This window comes from Conger conger, chromosome 7, assembly GCF_963514075.1.
Source record: "Conger conger chromosome 7, fConCon1.1, whole genome shotgun sequence".
Classification (NCBI taxonomy): Eukaryota; Metazoa; Chordata; class Actinopteri; order Anguilliformes; family Congridae; genus Conger; species Conger conger.
In genome coordinates, this window is record NC_083766.1 from 46,739,784 (window position 1) to 46,759,522 (window position 19,739).

General features: G+C 44.3%; 1 protein-coding gene across 2 annotated transcripts in view; it reads right to left on the minus strand.

The window, feature by feature from the left end:
* Positions 1-19,739, minus strand: part of spns2 (SPNS lysolipid transporter 2, sphingosine-1-phosphate) — a 75,398-nt gene that overhangs the window by 36,028 nt on the left and 19,631 nt on the right. For both annotated transcript variants that reach the window (XM_061249782.1, XM_061249783.1), the window contains exon 3: positions 15,928-15,993. In XM_061249782.1, the coding sequence (XP_061105766.1) occupies positions 15,928-15,993 (66 nt within the window). The remainder of the gene's footprint in view (positions 1-15,927; positions 15,994-19,739) is intronic.

Genomic DNA, 19,739 nt, shown 5'->3' on the forward strand with positions numbered 1-19,739 from the left:
ACAAAAAAAACAGAAATATTTTCACTCAATACCACAGTCAATATCACCGATCAGGAATTCAGCAGGTTATCTTTTCAGATAGGGCGGCACGGATGGTGCAGTGGGTAGCACTGCCGCCTCACAGCAAGGAGGTCCTGGGTTCGAATCCCCGTCGGCCGGGGCCTCTCTGTGTGGAGTTTGCATGTTCTCCCCGTGTCTGCGTGGGTTTCCTCCGGGTACTCCGGTTTCCTCCCACAGTCCAAAGACATGCACGTTAGGCTGATTGGAGAGTCTAAATTGTCCGTAGGTATGAGTGTGTGAGTGAATGGTGTGTGTGCCCTGTGATGGACTGGCGACCTGTCCAGGGTGTATTCCTGCCTTTCGCCCAATGTATGCTGGGATAGGCTCCAGCCCCCCTGCGACCCTGATCAGGATAAGCGGGTTCAGATAATGGATGGATGGATCTTTTCAGATATGTAGGTGAGTTAATTATCTTTGCAAAACCTTCTATTGCATTTTATTGCTGGCACTTCAAGAACACAGAGCTAGGAATGAAATGCCAACAACTGTTGGGAACAAATGTCTACATACCTGCGGTAGATTCCAGAGAAGTACAGGAAGTGTTTTTGAATGACATTTTATTAATCAAGTGTGACATGACCAGTTAAAAAGGTTCTACTGTATGCCTCAATCTGGGCACAATGGACTCTACTTCAACTTGTTTTTCTACGAGTCATAATTAAAATGACCTGTTTGTATGAGACTATTTGTGGAATGTGGTGTTTAAACAGTTTTCCGAGAGCTAAAAGTGTTATAATGGAGGCGCTCAATTAAGTCCTGTGGCTAAAGAACATGACTGGGACCCGGAAGGTTGGTGGTTCAACTTTTGTTTGATTGTCCCCTGCTTAGTCAACTGTAATAATCAACTCTAAGTCGCTTTGGATAAAATCATCAGCTAAACAACAAATTATTATTATTTGTATTATTATTATCATTACTTATGCAGATTCCAATTCAAAACAGCATCCATCACTCGATGGTGACTACTCTGACGGCCACTCACACACCAGTCAAGGCAATTCAAATAGATCTCTGCTGTCAGAGACAGAAGGTCCTAACTGCAGGTCTGGACATGCTTGTTCAGTCATCCAGTTTCTATTGCAGGGTCCCTTGGCCTGTGTCTGCTTGTAATCTGAGTGTTGAACTGTTACTGGACAAACATACAGCTTCCCCATATACAGAACCCTTTTGGGTGACACATTTCTTTATTTACCTGTGCCTGTACTTTTCCCGACCACAAATGAACACAACCAAGGTTAACCGGTTTGCTCAGATTTCGTTTCGATTGCCAGAGTATTTATTTATTTTTCCCCACATGTTCACAGAGTTACTGCTTTGGAACTCAGTAATGTTTCACTGGCCCAGATTTTCATGCTCCTGGGTTCGGTTTTGGTTCTCTGGCTGAACTGGTGTGCTGGCTGAGCCAGCAAGCTTGCAGTATGGTCAAGGACAAACCTTTTTTTAAAATTACAAGTTGGTTTGTGGGGTTGTTTAATCTACTGTCATTTAATCCTTGTCAAATATCTTTGTCAAGTAGCTACCAGATGTTTGCAACCAAAAACATAAAACACCTCCTAGTCCTTGGTGTATTGCCACTGGAGCTGATCGAGGAAGAGTCTGGGTTTCACAGGTTAAAGTGTTCAAGCCAGTGTTCATCAGTTGGTTTTTCCACACAGTTCTCAGATTATTTTTCTTCTCATTTCTGTTCACATCCTGATCATTTATCCTCTAAAGTCACATATGGAGTGCACTGGGCATGAGGCAGCTGCCTTCTGATCCATTTGATCATTTGATCAATCGTATGCAAATAACTTGCTGGAATGTGAATGAAGGAATCAAACTTTCTGACAGATGGAAGGACGGATGGACGGATCTGTATATTGGACGGTTAGTCCATAGCGAGTACAAAGACTTTTCCTAGCGCACCACAGAAACCGAAAGACTGAGTCATACGGTGTTGACTGAAACACTGCTACTAATGTTTGCACTACACAGAAACATTTGACATAATGATGAATTGTGTTAGAGCAACAGCAGAAGTTCCAGTGATAGCGACCAAAAGTCATTCTTTCTGAGTGAGAGTTTTGTAAAGCATATTATTTGCTGATAATTAGCTTTAAGAAGATGGAACTTTATTTAAAAATGCAATTGTTTTGAAAGAATATAGACTGAAAAATCAAATGGCCAAAGTGGGGAAGAAATTAGAGATATGATTAATGGCTTATATAAGAACAGAACAGCACAGCACCTGTACCTAAAGCACTGGCATAGCTGCGGTTCTCAAGGGCATTCCACTGCCATGGGAACAAGAAGTTTCGTCGTGGCCGAGCCCAACTCTTTTGTTCATCAGAGGAATACCGCACTAATTTCCCCCGAAGCAGGGAGCGGCCGCAGGGGTTAGAAGCCATCTTCATGATTCATGTGTCGGTATGGTGGTCGTGTGGATGTGCACTGCCACAAATGTCATACCGTCAAGGTCGGAAATTAGTCCTTTCATGTGGACAATAGGTTCATATCTCGATCAAAAAAATAATCTTGGTCGTTTAAAAAAAAAAATCTGGCTAATTTTTGGCATCTTGTTCTGCCGTCACTCAGCTGGCTGTATCTCAAAAGAAGGGGTTTTGCCCTGAACAAGAATTGTTTTCTTCACCAACACAGTTCAGCGGCTAGTTCAGCAATCACTAAAACAAACTTGCCAGACTGAGTTTATGAAAAAACCCCACATCTCCTTATGAGTCGCAGTTAAGGGCAAATGTTGATTGAATACAGGGTAAGATCTGGACAACTGGTAAACCATTTAATTGCAAAGGGATCCACTGGTATACACTCAGCGAGCACTTTATTAGGAACATTTATACTTTATTAGACCTACTGCAATTATCTAAACATCCAATTGTGTGGCAGCAGTGCAATGCATACAATCATGTAGATACAGGTCAGGAGCTTCAGTTAATATTCACATCAACCATCAGAATTGGGAAAAATTTGATCCAAGTGACCTTGAACATGGAAATACTGTTGGTGGCAGACATGGTGGTTTGAGTATCTCTAGAGTAAACTGCTGATCTCCTGGGATTTTCACGTACACTAATCTCTAGAGTTTGCAAAGAATCCAGTGAGCAGCAGTTCTGCAGACAGAAACGCCTTGTTAATGAGAGACATCAAAGGATAATGGCCAGACTGGTCAAAGCTGAAAGGAAGGTGACAGTAACGCAAATAACTACACATTTCAACAGGGGTATGCAGAAGAGCATCTCATCACAATGCATCATAACTCTTAGGCTACAGTAGTAAAAAAAAAAAATTAAGTGCTCACTGAGTGTACATATACAGAAGAAAAATGCAACCTTACTTAGAAGGCAGCTTCCTGTTGGCATGCATGCAATGCCAGCTTCAGTTAGCTGTGATGGATTGTCATCTCTAAATGGGGCTCAGGTGTTTGTTATTGATGCTGGGTGGATTAGATGCATGGCAGCAGTCAGAGAAATGAATACTAGCAAAATTAAACAGCTTAACAGAGAGCACAAACCCAATCTTTAAGAAAACAAAAATCTGACTTTGGCTTTTGACTGGGTGAAATAATGCTCCAGGTCTTTCCTGTGTTTTTTCTGCATTCATTCAAAAAAAGGAGATGAAAATGCTGCTTTGTGCAAAGCCCTCCTACTGAAACAGACTTTGTACTTCACCTGGTTTCCACAGAACCGAATGATGGCACAGGGACGAAGAGGTATGCGGCAGTATTCTGCTGGACTCAGACCTGAAGTTATTTCAGAGGCACCTACTCTAAATGATTTCCTTTATTCTCACTCTAAACATTAAAACCTGTGCATATCTCCTCAGACCGGATCACTCATCGCCCGGCCAACAAAGGTTTTGAAATCGTGTTGAAACAGATTTTAGTAATGCTCTTTGTTAGGCTGGGATTTGTTAGGTAATGACAAATCGAGCTTCAAAAAAGAAAAGCTACATTCTAGGGTAAACCAGTTCACACATTATTCTGTCCACAATAGCAAGGGATAATTCAATGTAATTCATGTTACGCTATAAAGGGATTTCTCCGCTGTAATTCAGCAGGGACTCCCGCCATTATTCAAAAAGCTTAAAGAGGACTTTTCCTAGTCATATTTCAGCTAGAGTTTGTGGGGAGCCAGTACTACCACAGGGCAAAATGATTCATTACTAGATTTTGAGCGGAGGCTTTTAATGCTATAGTTTACCTTCCCCACTCAAACTTTAGCAAATTGAAAAAATGCCACACTTACACTACAAACCCTAGATGGCTCGACAATAGGCAGAGTCCGCAGTTTCCCAGTTCATACAGTGCACAGTAAGAAAAGACACAAGAGGATATCCTGAAAATCTGGGCTTATTTTTCCTAAATGCTGGGGGACATTACAGAGTGTAAAAGTGTATACACAGGGCTAATGCACTGTACTGTGTGTGCCGGACTCCAGCTTCCTTATTTTCTCAGAGAAAGAAAGAGAGCAAGTGTAATGCCAAAGATTTGGGTTAAATTATGAGCTCCTTTACTAGCTAACTGACTTGCGGTAAAAACTGCTGATTCCATAAGGCTACGGGAAACTGGTGTGAACTGGAAGGCAGCGCTCACTACATCAAGCTGACTGACCTACGGGAGGAAGCAGATTGCGTGCAGACGGCCATTGACGGAGTGTTCTATTGGCCGTGACAGGGCAGTCAATTAAATTACCCACAGGTCATCTTGGTTACACAAGCTCATATCAGTCTACAATATAGTCACAACACACTACACACTGTAATGTGATAACTGCCACCCTGATCTAATTAACAGGAGGTTTTGTTCCTTACGTGTGCCTGAGGAGGGGGCTGTGTCCAGTGGGCTTCCTATGCCATTTTCCTCTTTCCTAACCCTAACCCTAACCCTGATCCTGATCCTAACCCTGATCCTAACCCTGATCCTGATCCTAACCCTGATCCTGATCCTAACCCTAACCCTAACCTTGATCCTCATCCTAACCCTAACGCAATGGGCAAACCTGGCCCTGCTCAGACAGTCAGACAAGGGTTCAAAGACCTGGGTGTCCAAACAGGAAGGTGACTTCTCTCACCCTGCGGGTGAATCTCCCATCTGAGACTAAGGGAGGGAATAGCACGCCGTGCTAAGAATAGCAAGGAATAAAAAAAACTTGTTTCCTGTGCATTTTTTTTCCTTATTTCTGTCTGTCTGTAATTGTGAAAATCACAAGAGGGAGGAGGAGCAGTTTGAATGGATTAGCAGCGGTGAATGAAGACAAATGCCCCCCCCCCCTCTCCTCAGGGAATCGGTTTAGATGCAGTCAGCGGACAAAAGCTGCCACCGATGCAATGAATCAAAGGGACTCAGAATCGCTTCGGAGGCTCCTTGGGGCAACCGGCTTCCTTACGTAACGCCCGTGTGCGGGGAGCGCGTGAAGAGAGCTCCCTCTGAGGCGTCGGCCCGCGGCGTTATGGGTACCAGCGGCTCGGGAGCGCCGAATGCGGGGACCGGGGGATTTCATTAAGCACTGGAGGTCTGGCAGCCTGTCCCGCGGTAGTCTTGGAAGAACAGGGTAGTGATGGAAGCCAAAACAGTATGAGTCCTCAAGCTGTGTGTTTATTGGTCTCGCTCTTGAAATATCCTCAGGAAAGCCTATTTAACCGCCAAGCGGTGCTTTGTGGATACCGCCAGAGTAAAATACAATATAAGCACCGCATCTCACAGCTCCGCACTGGAAGTAGTGAGGTAATGAAATCGTCTGCGGTGGCACTGTTGCTCTGTGTGGTCCCTCGGGTGTCCTGTTCCCTGAGGAATTTCAGATGACAGGTGATGAAAGAGCTTCTCACGACGAGCAATTACCGCTGATTGAACCTGGCATGTTCGCATCCCACAGGTCAGTCCCCGCAGCTCTCTGCCCAAGGACATTCCATTTTCTAGCATTCCCCTCCAAACAAAAGGCGAAACTGTATACGGGAAAGGGTGGCGGCTGTCAGTCACATTCCTCGCGTTTCCTTTCAGGAGATCGTTTCAAAGGGAATCCTCGAGCGACAGCGGCCATAGATCACCATTACATTGCCGGTTAGACTAGCGCCACGCTACAGAAAGATCATGTGGGATAAACCTATGGACGTTTAGACGCAGAGGAATGCTGTGGTAGATTTTCATGCGGAGGCATTAAATGGATGCCAAGACCCACAGCCCTGGAGCACATCTGGAGTTAAGGGGAAGTTCAGGGTTCTCCTTGTTACCACCAGGCCTGCAGACTCCTATTAAATCGGAGTTCCCTACTTCGGGAAGGCTGTACACCACGACCCCATTCAAAGAGGGTCCCAGGGCTCAACGTTCATATTACAATGCAAGGCAAGGGGTTTTCGGCTGATTCTGGGCGACAACAGGAAGTGATTTTCATGCATGTATGGACACATAATGCACATTAACATATAGCCAGCGACGTTATGCAAATTCCTTCAGTTACGCAGACATATAAGCAAAATACACATACACAAGCATGCACGCACACATTGTCTTACAAAATCTTATCTAACCATATAATACATAATCTATAATAGGATATTCTTCTTCTGTGTTTATTGTAAACTCTGGGGTACAAATCATATTTCCCACACCCTTTATTTCCAACAACATGCTGGTGTATTAGACTGTCCCTGTTTTAGTATGCCTAGAAAAAGTTAATATTACATCTGATAGATACATTACCAATTAATTACAACATAATTACTATGTTCAAGCATGTTTCTACGATACTGCCTTTCTGTATGTTAGCGGTAGGCCGCAAAAAACGTGAAGAAAAGAAAATACAGCATTATCCTCTCCTTTGGACACTTTCTCTCAGTGGTGCCTATATTTTCATTTGACCGGAGTCCAGTGGCGTTTCCGCAGGGAGAGGAGGTTCTGTTTGCGGAGACCATAAGTGCAGGCACAGCTTACTTAATGACAGACTCTTTCCAAAATGACAGGGAGCCATAATAAGCGCGCTACATTTTTGTTCAGACTAATTTGGCTCACACGCTCACGGCCTGGCCGCAAAGCGATTGGCCCGTCACTTCTCGAATATAAACAACTGCCCTGATACCCGTCTCCATCCTTCAGAGGCATAGCTCCCAAAAGCAGACGCCTCTGAAACCAGAAAAGCATTTATGCTACATGGGATTTGAGAAGGGATTAAAATGGCAATGATCTGTATTAGGATTAATAAACTATCAGGGCAGGGGTTGGAGTGGGAGGAAATGTATCCTTAGAAACTGTCATCAGCAAGCTGTTATTTTCACTCGAAGCTTTGATTACAGAAAAAATATGACAGGCACAGCTCAAATTATTTTAGGCCACAGTCTGTTCCGCCTCACAAACACGACAAACATGTCGAACAGAAGTAACTACTGTGCAAAATCCACTTCCACCAGTGAGCCGGAGCAATTCAGTGAAGGAAAAAAAGATTTTTTTTTTTGCCTGGTTGCCCTTATTGATATCTCTTGGGGACTGTTTGTTTTAATTGGCTGAAATGGCTGGCTTAAAATGGCACCCTCCTTCTGGCAGGAGTTTGAGGGTGACGTGGAAAATCACTGTTGGGGGTGGGACAGGCGTGGGAAGGGTACCAATCACCATTCTGCCATTTTTCCTCCTCAGAGAGGGGGTCTGCAGTATGGAGTGAGAGGCCTGGGGGCATTGGGGACGTGGTTTCCACACAGCCTCTTGTGGTCCTCACAATACACACTTCACCATTTTCACACCACTCAGCAGCTGAGACGTCTTGGAAAAGGAAAGTACGCGCCAGAAGGGTCTATACGAAGTGCACAGCACAGCCAAGTCAAATTTTGGCTAAACAAAGAGAGACTAGAGTGGTACATTATTTTGTATCCGACTAGCACAACATTTCATTTGTACATTAATGAAATGACATTATATATGTCAAATAATCAAATCTATACGCCAATATTGTTATGTTTGCAATAATTAATAATGTTTTTGCATAATCAATATTATTACGCGTGTATATATATCCTATTAAAAGGTTTGACTTTACCTGAAAAAAATGCTTACTGGTGAGCCCAGGACATAGCATCTAGATCCGAATGAATCATTAGAACTGGGCTTTAAGTCTTTCATTTAATTAATTAATTAAATGTTTGTATTTTTATTATGTTTTTTCCATATATCGAGTTTCACTCATATTGATATATAAACATATTTCACAATAACAACACAATTAACAGGCTCGTTCTTTCCATGGCAGTGGCATGGTGCAAATCTCTTGTGTTTGGGTTCATTTTTTAAACATAAAGCCCTACATATTGTTAGGCCTACCACATCACTTTCTTTCAATATCCCTTAACGGCAAATGCTATGACACATCATATATTTTCTGAATATAAAATTCCCAAATTATGAGAATTCCGAAACAAATACCTGTAATGCCAACAGCAGGCCCCATTTAATGGCTTTCCACATTCCAGAAATTAAGACCTTGTAAATCTGATGAATTAGGTGCATTTGAGAAGCACAGATACTCCCTCTCTCCGCCTGTCTTTATGTATAGCAAGCAGATAGACATTTCTCTTCCAGTACTCCCTGTACTGGAAGAGAAGCTAGCTTGACCTGCTTGAAAATTGAGTTGGTCAAGCTGGGCATAAAGCTGGTCTAGCTGGGTATGAGCTGGTCAATCAGCTAGTGCTGGTAGCTTGTCTAAGCTGGAAGCTGGTCACCCAGCTGTTTACAAACGTAGCTTGAGCTGGTCAAATCATATCAAGCTGGGAGCTGGTCTAAACTGGTTAACCAGCAACCAGCTGTTTCAAAACCTAGCTTGAGCTGTTTTTCAGCAGGGCTCCCATCCTCTTCACATACAGTAACAAGGATGTGTGTACAATTCATCCACAGGCAATGATGTCATCAAATGAAACAATGAGGCCTGCGAGGATATCTGCTGTGTGGAAATTTCCCGGCCGTTTCTCCTTTCTGTACAGCACGAGCCCTCTCCGCTTAGATTCAGCTGCTAGCACAAAAATCTGTAAAATGAATACAAGCAAACACCCTGCCCTGAAACAGACAAATACGTTGGATTTAAATTGATAAATCGGTATTCCTGCTGGACGGGCAACCAATGCACCAAGTACAGGTGGATCCATAGCAGGTGTGTATCCGTGATTTGGTGCTTTAAAAAGAAACCCATCAAACGACGGTCTGAAAGAGACAGCTGCCGGCAGGGGAGAAAAGAAAATAACATGTCTCGTCATGCCTGATCGCAGAGTAGCACGGGGGGCTGGGGGGTGGTTTCTCTGAGATTCTGAGAGGAAACTGCGGCCGACCGCAGGCGGCTAATTCGCTAGTCGATTTGATGAGGCGAGAGACACGGGCGGACAGACGCGGCCATGATCGGATGTACCAATGTTGCTAGATTCAACCCGCCCAATCAGAGCCTCAAACCTGCCCAATCTAAAAAAAAGTTACATACTGCACCATCGGCAATGATTGTGAAAGCTGAAGTGGAAGATGGAAAAAGAAAAACACTCAATATAACTGAATGTTATGTAATTTGCCCCACAATTACATAAAAAGTAACCCAATTGGGTGGAAATCCACCCAATCTGGCACCACTGGCTGTAACCCAAGAATGTGAGATAAATCAGTGTGCCAACTGCCAATGAAACAGAAGTGTGGAGTTGGGAGGTCAGGGGGTGACAGGGGACCTGAGGGGATCACAGGGTTCGAATCGAAGCCCAGCTCTTGTAGGGGTAGGGGGGTCCCTTTACCTTAACGACTCCGATGCAAGTCCGCTACTCTGTGCAGAAATTTCCAGAATTCCTTCACGCCCCTCTGGGACTCATTTCGCCACGTGCATGTCGCGACAGCGACTGAAAGCTCGGGCAGAGACCTCCACCTGTGTGCCAATTACTCAACCTCGATTCCGAGGCCCCTGACACCGGGACAGAGAAGGGACAGATATGCGCATCTCGTATTTCAGGCCGGGGCAGACGGACACACACGCGGTAGCAACGGCGGTCTGTTTGGTTGTCGGCTGTGGAGCAAACGCGACATCGGCCATGGCAGTGATGGATAGCACACAGCCTGCAGGCTCTCTCTCTCTCTCTCTCTCTCTCTCTCTTTCTCTCAGTCTCTCTCAAATATTCAATTCAATACAAATAAGCTGACATGACTGTACAGCATAGTATTGCCAAAGCAAAACACTAATAGTAAAACCATAGTAAAAAAAAAGAAGCACCAATAAAATAAAAAAACAATAGTAGCGATAGCAGCTATGAACAATAATAATGTATAATAGTAATAATAATGATAGGGCGTTTGGGGGCTTTGTCTTTCTCTTTCTCCCCCCCCCCCCCTTGCCTGTCAGCTCTCTCAGCCACACACAAAGAGTCTGTGATACAGCACACGGTTGATCAACGTGCGCTCTCACAAATAGCTCAGTTGGGGTCCACAAAAGACAGGATCATGCATGACTACTGACCCCAAAGGAGAGTAATACTATCCAGACACTACCATCAACCCACATCGCACATTACATATACAAAGAGGAAGAGACTCTCATTCTAACTGCATTTAATCTGACACCGTGGGTTCCTTCCTTCCTCTGAGGAGACACTGTGCAGGGCACACTACAGTGGTTTGAAGGATTATTTCCTTTATGGTCAGGGTCAGCCCAGGAATGAGCCGCAATGGCGGACGGAGTACAAGACATTTCCAGGTGACCCGTGAAATTCAAAGCAATGCGACCGTAGAGAAGAACCAAAGTCTATGCTACAATCTTGCAGAGTCCTCTCTACACCTGTCATGACTGGTGCTCCGCACATCTTGAGTAGCAATAATGACTGAGTTTGATAGATGTTTCATAATCCAAAGAGGCCAAGGCAACCTGGGAACAATTACAGTGCCACGTTTAACAGGTGTATCAGGAGTCTGCGCCTGCAAAGTCATCAACTACTCTCTGGAGACTCCATTCATCTCTCTTTTACTCACATTTCTCTCTCTTGCTCTCTCTCTTTCTATCTCCACAGATAAGACTGCTTCCCTCTCCCACACCTCCCTCCATGACAACCTTTTTCAGAGTTCCACCCTGGACGTGAGCGATGAAGAAGTGATGGCAGGCTGTCAGCAGGTCAATTCGTCCTGATCCCCAGGGCTTGAGTGGGGGGGATTGAGTGGAGCATCAAGTCCGTGATAGCCGCTCGCACGTCCTGTTAGCAGAATGTTAATGATTTCGTCATGCTGCCCTAGCAACAGTGCGGACCTAGCGCCAGCGCTAACGCATGTCGTCCGTCGCTCGGGGAATCATTAACGAGCCGACCTTGACGGCTCCTCCTATTTCAAAAAAAGGGTAGTCAGGGAACTGAGGAAGCACGGCTCGATCGGCCTTCCCCTCTCCCGCCCGTTCACTGGGACGGCGTGCGTAAGTGACAACTGGGGAAAATCGCACCTCAGTCTCGAGAAAACAAGTGCTGGGCAGGCCTGTGCAGCCCCTGTACTGAGAGCCGGGTGGACTTCAGCATGGCCAACATCCACAGTGCCTGAGAACTGAGGAAATCCAGACATGGAAGTCAAACAAACCTTAAGAATAGCAGGCATTCAGTAGCTGTGTGAGAACTGGGTAGGATAATGTTGTGAGGTGGTTGGAGGGTCTGGACAGTGGGGACCATGGGTGGGGTGGGGGCAAGGGGTGGGGTTCAATGTGGGATCGGATATAGTGGTGTTGGGAGATCCTCATTATAAAGGGAATCCATCAGAGAAGCCTGCAACCTCTCTTCGGCACATGAGCAGCTGATGTCTGTAGTGAGGGGCCAGGTAGAAAATATAATATAGGCAATGTTAATGCTACCTGGTAATATATTTACTAAATTTACTAAAGTGAGCAAGACAATATTTCAACCAGTTTGGTCTTCATCAATTGGCCTGACATAGACCAAACTGGTTGAAACATTGTCTTGCTCACTTTAGTAAATATATTAGGTGACCCGTGAAATTCAAAGCAATGCGACCGTAGAGAAGAACCAAAGTCTATGCTACAATCTTGCAGAGTCCTCTCTACACCTGTCATGACTGGTGCTCCGCACATCTTGAGTAGCAATAATGACTGAGTTTGATAGATGTTTCATAATCCAAAGAGGCCAAGGCAACCTGGGAACAATTACAGTGCCACGTTTAACAGGTGTATCAGGAGTCTGCGCCTGCAAAGTCATCAACTACTCTCTGGAGACTCCATTCATCTCTCTTTTACTCACATTTCTCTCTCTTGCTCTCTCTCTTTCTATCTCCACAGATAAGACTGCTTCCCTCTCCCACACCTCCCTCCATGACAACCTTTTTCAGAGTTCCACCCTGGACGTGAGCGATGAAGAAGTGATGGCAGGCTGTCAGCAGGTCAATTCGTCCTGATCCCCAGGGCTTGAGTGGGGGGGATTGAGTGGAGCATCAAGTCCGTGATAGCCGCTCGCACGTCCTGTTAGCAGAATGTTAATGATTTCGTCATGCTGCCCTAGCAACAGTGCGGACCTAGCGCCAGCGCTAACGCATGTCGTCCGTCGCTCGGGGAATCATTAACGAGCCGACCTTGACGGCTCCTCCTATTTCAAAAAAAGGGTAGTCAGGGAACTGAGGAAGCACGGCTCGATCGGCCTTCCCCTCTCCCGCCCGTTCACTGGGACGGCGTGCGTAAGTGACAACTGGGGAAAATCGCACCTCAGTCTCGAGAAAACAAGTGCTGGGCAGGCCTGTGCAGCCCCTGTACTGAGAGCCGGGTGGACTTCAGCATGGCCAACATCCACAGTGCCTGAGAACTGAGGAAATCCAGACATGGAAGTCAAACAAACCTTAAGAATAGCAGGCATTCAGTAGCTGTGTGAGAACTGGGTAGGATAATGTTGTGAGGTGGTTGGAGGGTCTGGACAGTGGGGACCATGGGTGGGGTGGGGGCAAGGGGTGGGGTTCAATGTGGGATCGGATATAGTGGTGTTGGGAGATCCTCATTATAAAGGGAATCCATCAGAGAAGCCTGCAACCTCTCTTCGGCACATGAGCAGCTGATGTCTGTAGTGAGGGGCCAGGTAGAAAATATAATATAGGCAATGTTAATGCTACCTGGTAATATATTTACTAAATTTACTAAAGTGAGCAAGACAATATTTCAACCAGTTTGGTCTTCATCAATTGGCCTGACATAGACCAAACTGGTTGAAACATTGTCTTGCTCACTTTAGTAAATATATTAGCAGGGAGCATTAATATCAGTGTGCGGGTATTACTTTCTAGCCAGGTAGCAAAGCCGGGGCAGGCAAAGAAGGAGAGATACAGGGAACAACAGACCGCAGGTGCTCACTGTGCTCTTCTAACTGAAGAAGGCCATGTCCACTGTCAGAAAAAATTGCACCTCGCCCCCTAGCCGCCCCTTCCCCCTCCTTCGCACGTATGCTTTCGGCCAACACTGTCAACACTGGAAACCCTCCCTGGCTTCCCAAATTCCTCGGGTCAGCGTGAGACAGGGGTCAGCCAGGATGGAGGGAGACGAAATGTGCACTTTGGAGGGCTGTGCTGTCAAGAGCTCTCACCTTCTTGCTCTGTGGTTTCACAGATTCTAGAGAGCTGACAGAGTGTGGCTGCGATGCTGTTGTGCGTGACATCACAGTGCATACCTGCAAAGTCTCACCTTAAGCTCTCTGGCTCTCTGTGGCATTATCAAAAATAATAGACAGGTAGGGCTCTGTATGGGGACATAGCTGTTGGGTCAACAATGCTTTCATAAGAGAGCACTGGGATATTACAGACATATACTAAACTAAGTCTCATATAAAGGTTGACAAATTGGATGCTAATTGGCTTACCAGCACCTCGTAGCGGGTTTGGTAGCACTTTGTGTTACCTGTGTTCACAATCACAGCCCAACATTAATGTAATGACGTTGTACAAGGAGAGGGGGGGGCACTAATTTGAATGTGTCTCTTTGTCACAGGGACAGCTGATTGATCTCTTGGAATTAAGATGTCAGGTTCTATTTTTTAGTGTTGAGGCAGAGTGGTTTTCTGACACTGTTCAGAGCAGGCTGTGTACTGGATCCATGCAGGGATATAACAGTGTTCCCCACAAAGGTCAACATGTTCTCCCAAACATCTAGGCCCAGTGGGAGGAAAGAACAGATCACGAAAAAGCAGATTTTCACCTCTAACCGCTCCTAAAAGTGTGTAATTTCACATAGCGCAGCCCAGTGCAGATTACTCTCCGATGGGGTTCATATGAATGCCAGTGCCAAAAACACTGAGCTCTTAATGGATTGAAAACATCCCTGGGCAAATATGTGCATCACTGTGAGCAATAAAATGAAAGCCAGAACTCTGGTTTGGCAAATCCTGCATATAATATCAAACCACACACGCACTTGAGCACACACACCCACTCACACACACACACACACACACACACACACACACACACACACACACACACATAAAAAATGAAAGGAACTACATTCATTCTTTTTGCAAAAGGCACACTTGGAACAAAAGGCTGTGGTTTGCTTTTGTGTAATACATACAGTGTCTGCTGTTAAAGGAATTATGGCCAACAGTAGTGTTTTGCCATATACCTTCTATCTGACTGTTACAAAGCAGGATCAAATTAAGCACATATCCATACACTGTATCATGGCACCTGGAAATAGCTTTTGGATATGTATCGAGAATATATATATATACCTTTTTTTACTATTTGTGAAGGAGTTTAAAACAAGACTCCCCATACTGTTCTGATCAAAGAAACATGACTTGCCAAACTGTAATTAAAAAGCAGAACCCATATCCATTTTCCCCTGACTAGAAGTCTGTATGTACTCAGACATTTTGAGAGGAAATGGAGGATAATACCTTCTTCATTGGAACTGAAATGAAGTGAAATCAAAACAAAATATTGTTAAAAATATCTTGACTGTTTGCAGTAGTCATATAGGCCTGTTACTTCAGGCTGTAAAAAGTCCCTGTGGTATTTAGTTTTAATGTACCTCTAAAAATCAATGTGCCCTTGTTATAATAAATAGACTAAAATGGATAAATATTTGTAGAACCCACAATCAATAACAAAAAAAGAAAAAAAAAAGAAAAGAAAATTGCAGCTGCTTTCTGACTTCCAGAAAAATTACTCCATTTCTCTGAGGATCTGTACCGATTATGATCGATTACAGAGATATACTACAGGCATCCCACAGAAATTGAATAGTTTAATCTCCTTATTATTGTGTGCACTATAAAAGTAGTAGAGTGCACATGCCCTCCCTGTCCCTTCCTCCCAGTACCCCCAGCCCTAGACTCAGACTCAGTAAGCCTCCGACGAAACAAGGCAAAGCCTCTTCCTCCACCGCAAGCTCTTCGTACAGACGCTCCCTCACAAAAGGTGAATTCAGCAGCAGGCTCTATTTATCAGGAACTCCGGCTCGTGCCAAGGCTCATGTTATTCCTTTCTACTGTGCATGAAGAGTCTCTTGTTTCTCTTGGCTGGCTGTAAGGACCCGACTCTTACCCAGACTTTTGCCTCGTACCCCTCTGTTCATTATTGGGCCCCCCCCGGTCCTGTCGAGCAACTACACCCTCGGCCCCGTCTTGAGCTAGGGCGTAACGCTGCGGACGAGGAGTGTGCCTCTCCCTCTCCCTTCTTTGTAAACTCAACAACCATATCAAACACAATCAATTACCCTGGCTTAGGAGAGCGGGGAGGCGGGTTAGCTAACGCACAGGCCGCTGGGCGCTAGCTCTTTTTGTTGTCATTGTTTCCCGAGCTTTAAGAAGCTTAAGCGTGTAGCCACGCTTGAGTACCGGGGTCGAGTTACGCTATACAATGCATAGGCGGAGCTGTTGAGAAGTGAAATCGGGGATAACTGAGAGACGCACCTGTCTGAAGCAAGCCAGCCTGGCTGTCGTTAACTCTGTAGTGCTTCTGGATGTCGAGCAGAACACCTGGAGGACAAGAAAAACAGGAGAATAGGGTTTAGCCTTAAATAAAATTTCACTCAGGCTGTGTTCGAAACTGTATACTAGCATTTTACTCGGACAAAATTTAAGGCCCATTTTCATTTAAATGCAGTACGAGTTCAAACACAGCCTTAGTTTCAAAACATAGTTTTCACTTAGTTTCAGTGGCACATTATTATACAGACAAAATAATGATTTGTATCTGCCATGCATTTGCTAAAGGATATTGGTGGGTAACAAACCTTCAAGTTTACTAAAAGGTTGTGCTTTATCTGTTCTTTAATGTTCTGTTTTTTTAACACCAACAAAGGTTACATACTTCTGAAGGGATGAGTAGAATGTTGGTAATGAAAATGACTATCAATGAGCACAATGAAATGGTTGTGTCCGTTTCTGCTTAAGTAGCTTACACAAATAAGAAATAAAAAGCAGACATATCACATTTGAGAAAAAAAATGATGGGGTATAATTTCATGTTTCAAACATCCAAGTAACCTCCTAAGGACAGCGTTTTGGTTTGCTGCAACTACATCGCTGCACAGGATGTGTACAGATCAGCGCTCTCTTGGCTGAACGCTGCTGTAAATGGCCTCTGCCGCTGTACCGCAAGCTGTACTACACGCCACACAGCCTCTGCGCAGCAAATAACGCTGTGAGGCATCTGGCCGAGGAACAACCCTCCCGAAACGCTGTCATTACCCGAGTCCCATCCACCGCCGCAAAGCCTGGGTGGAGAGACACCGCCTGCCATCTCCCAAAACACATCCTGAAGTACACTCCGTTTCTCGCTTTCTGAACTCCTATCAAGCCTGCATATGAATGTAATGCTTGTATGTTTGTCTGCTTGTACTGTTCAGATAGACATGATGCTTTGCTGATGCACACTGTACAAGTGTCTATGATTGGTCCAGGTGCGGCAATTCATTCCGTAATAATTTATCCAAAGTGACTTATAGTTGATTAGACTAAGTAGGGGACAATACCCCCTGGAGCAATGCGGGGTTATGGGCCTTGTTCAAGGGTGCAACAGCTGTGCAGATCTTATGATGGCTACACCAGGTCTTGAACAACCAACCTTCCGGGTCCCAGGCATGTACCTTAACCACTAGGATACAGGTTGTCCCACCTTAGGCTGGCACACCTTAGTCTCAGTCAGAGGAACGGAAGAGGAAATGTAAAATGGCCCATACCTTAAGCTCATACCACATATAACCTGGTGGGAAGGTGGATCGCACTATAAACTGCTGAAGAATTTGGCTGAATCATCAATGATTTCACAAGGCAAGAATGTCAGGCGTCAGTTTCATTGCATGAAAATGAGGCAGTAATATTTCTAATCAATCAGTCAGCTGCAACCTACATTTCTCTTCCCCATTCTAACATGACAGCTTTGTTTGATCTTCAGCTTTAATGTGCCGAGAGGAATCTGATTTATGCTACTGCACTTTATGCTACTGCACTGCAAATATCTACAGATTTTAGAATAGAAACATTAGTGTGTGTGGCCTGTTTCATGTCAAGATATTATGTGTTAACTGTGGGTAAAGTCTTTTTGTTCATTCTATCTTACTTCCATAAATAGTCCCACTCTGTTCCAATTTAAAGATGTAATTTTAATCAGGTATTTCTTACACTTACTTTTGTTCATGGTGTAAAAACCTTTACACTTGACAGGATGTCAGGAGGTGAACTAAAGCAAGGTGGCTGTACCTGACAGGAAGGACTTGGGGATTAAAATGTGAGGCTTGAATATGGAACAGAAACACCTCAAGCGGTTGGATTAAACTAGACTCAGCACACAATACTGGACTTATATTCATGAACATAAGTTCGCAAAGAAAATATTATGACAGAGTAGAATCAACATACTAGCTTATATTTCAGTCTTTGATCTCTTTGAGTGTCAGAAAGCCAAAAGAATCCCATTTAACTTATGAGTAACAAAATGAACACTGGCATTAGCACATTTAGCTCTTTAACAATAGAACAGACTGCACAGGAATGTCAGACACACATTGACTGGCAGGAGCATTCAAGAGTACAGCAGTGCGGCAGCACACCTTCTTGTCAACCTATTTGCTTATTTATCGTGCTAACCACCAACCGCTGATCTCCCGCCTTCCTCAAAAGTATGCGGCGGCGTGCTTAATTGATTTTTAGCGTCGTGGGAGAGCTATGCTTGCGGTGACGTTGAGAAGAGAGTCCACGATCCACCCAAGCAGCACTCATTCAGCACCTAATCCTCAGGTGTGCGGGCTGATTAAAGGGTTCACATGCCAGCAAGCTGCTGCTTCAGGCAATCGAGCCCTTGGAGCGCTGAGGTACATACCTTTTACGCATTAGCACTAAGAGGAGGAGCCTTCAGTAAAGGCCTCTCTAAAGGCCCCCAGGGCTGTTCAAGGGGAAAACAAAAGCCCAGAGAAAGTATACCATCGGACATACCGTGCATTTATACGCACACCCTATGAGAAGGGTTGACTAGATGTTCTCCTGGTATGTCTAGCTAAGCAGCTTCTATTAGTTTCATTTTGAAATTGAGTTTCAAACACAAATTGAATCCCAGCCAAACCTATACATTCATTTCAAACTCCAACCATATGCATGTTAAATGAGAAATGAGAAAGATAAACTGAATTTGAAATAGATGGCTTTTCAGTTTAAAAAACTGGGGCTCAGTGCTTTGTAGATGAATGAAGATGCAGCCAGGTAAGGACCCAGGTGAGACTATACTTGCATGACCTGTGCCCCACACAAAAGGCACCATGTCTGCACTGGCAGGAGCAGACAGGCACATAGTATAGTGTTGAGTCAGTGCCGAATGTGGGTCTCTCTGCAGGGATAATGTGCCTAATTTGTACTACTGAGTGTCAAAGTACCACCACAGTGGCATAGAATACTGTAACTAAATACCGTAAGGCTTTCTAATTTTTTTTTTTACAAATGTCATGCTTTGTTCTACTTTTTGTTTACAGCAACATAATGTCATGCACTATCATTGTCTAAAATATAATAGCATTTACTTAGTCATTACAGTATAATACAGAGTTGAACATCTTGTTATTTTGGAGGATATGATATCATCATTATTACTGCTATTATTGTTGCAGCATTTTCGTTGCTGTCACCACCCAATTCATTCAGGCAGCATTGCTTTTTTTTAATGGGCAAAGCAAAATGCAGGGAAGGCTCAATGTAAATGCTAAAACAATATGAAGTGACACTCCTGTCTTCTGGGAAATGTCTCACACATTCCCGTGCAGTCAGTGAACATTCTTCAGCACTGTTACACCCAAACACTTCCACATATTTTTTTGGCTTTTGTTTTTAAAAGCAACCAGACAATTAGGTGTTTTTACTGTGAATATTAATCTGAAAAGGCACCAGGTCCAGTTATGCACCGCACTGGTTTGGCTGCAACGTGTCTTTCAGATTTAACATTTTTGAGTTTGTAATGGGTGCCTACAGATATGCTAGGGACAGCATCTTGGTTACGTGCGTCAGATACACTGGCTCCACTGTCATACAGCCACATTGGAATAATGTAAGTTTTACTCTTTCCCTGGCATATCTGTTAGCTGTTTATTGTAGGTCTCACAATTTTGTGTGCTTGTTCTATTATTACTAGGGTTGTAATTGCTACTTTCAATTTACTATGTAAGTGGTTTATTGTAGTTCAAGCAGTTGTGTACACACAACTAGTGTTGTGTTTACGAAGACAGGTTTATTGCTAC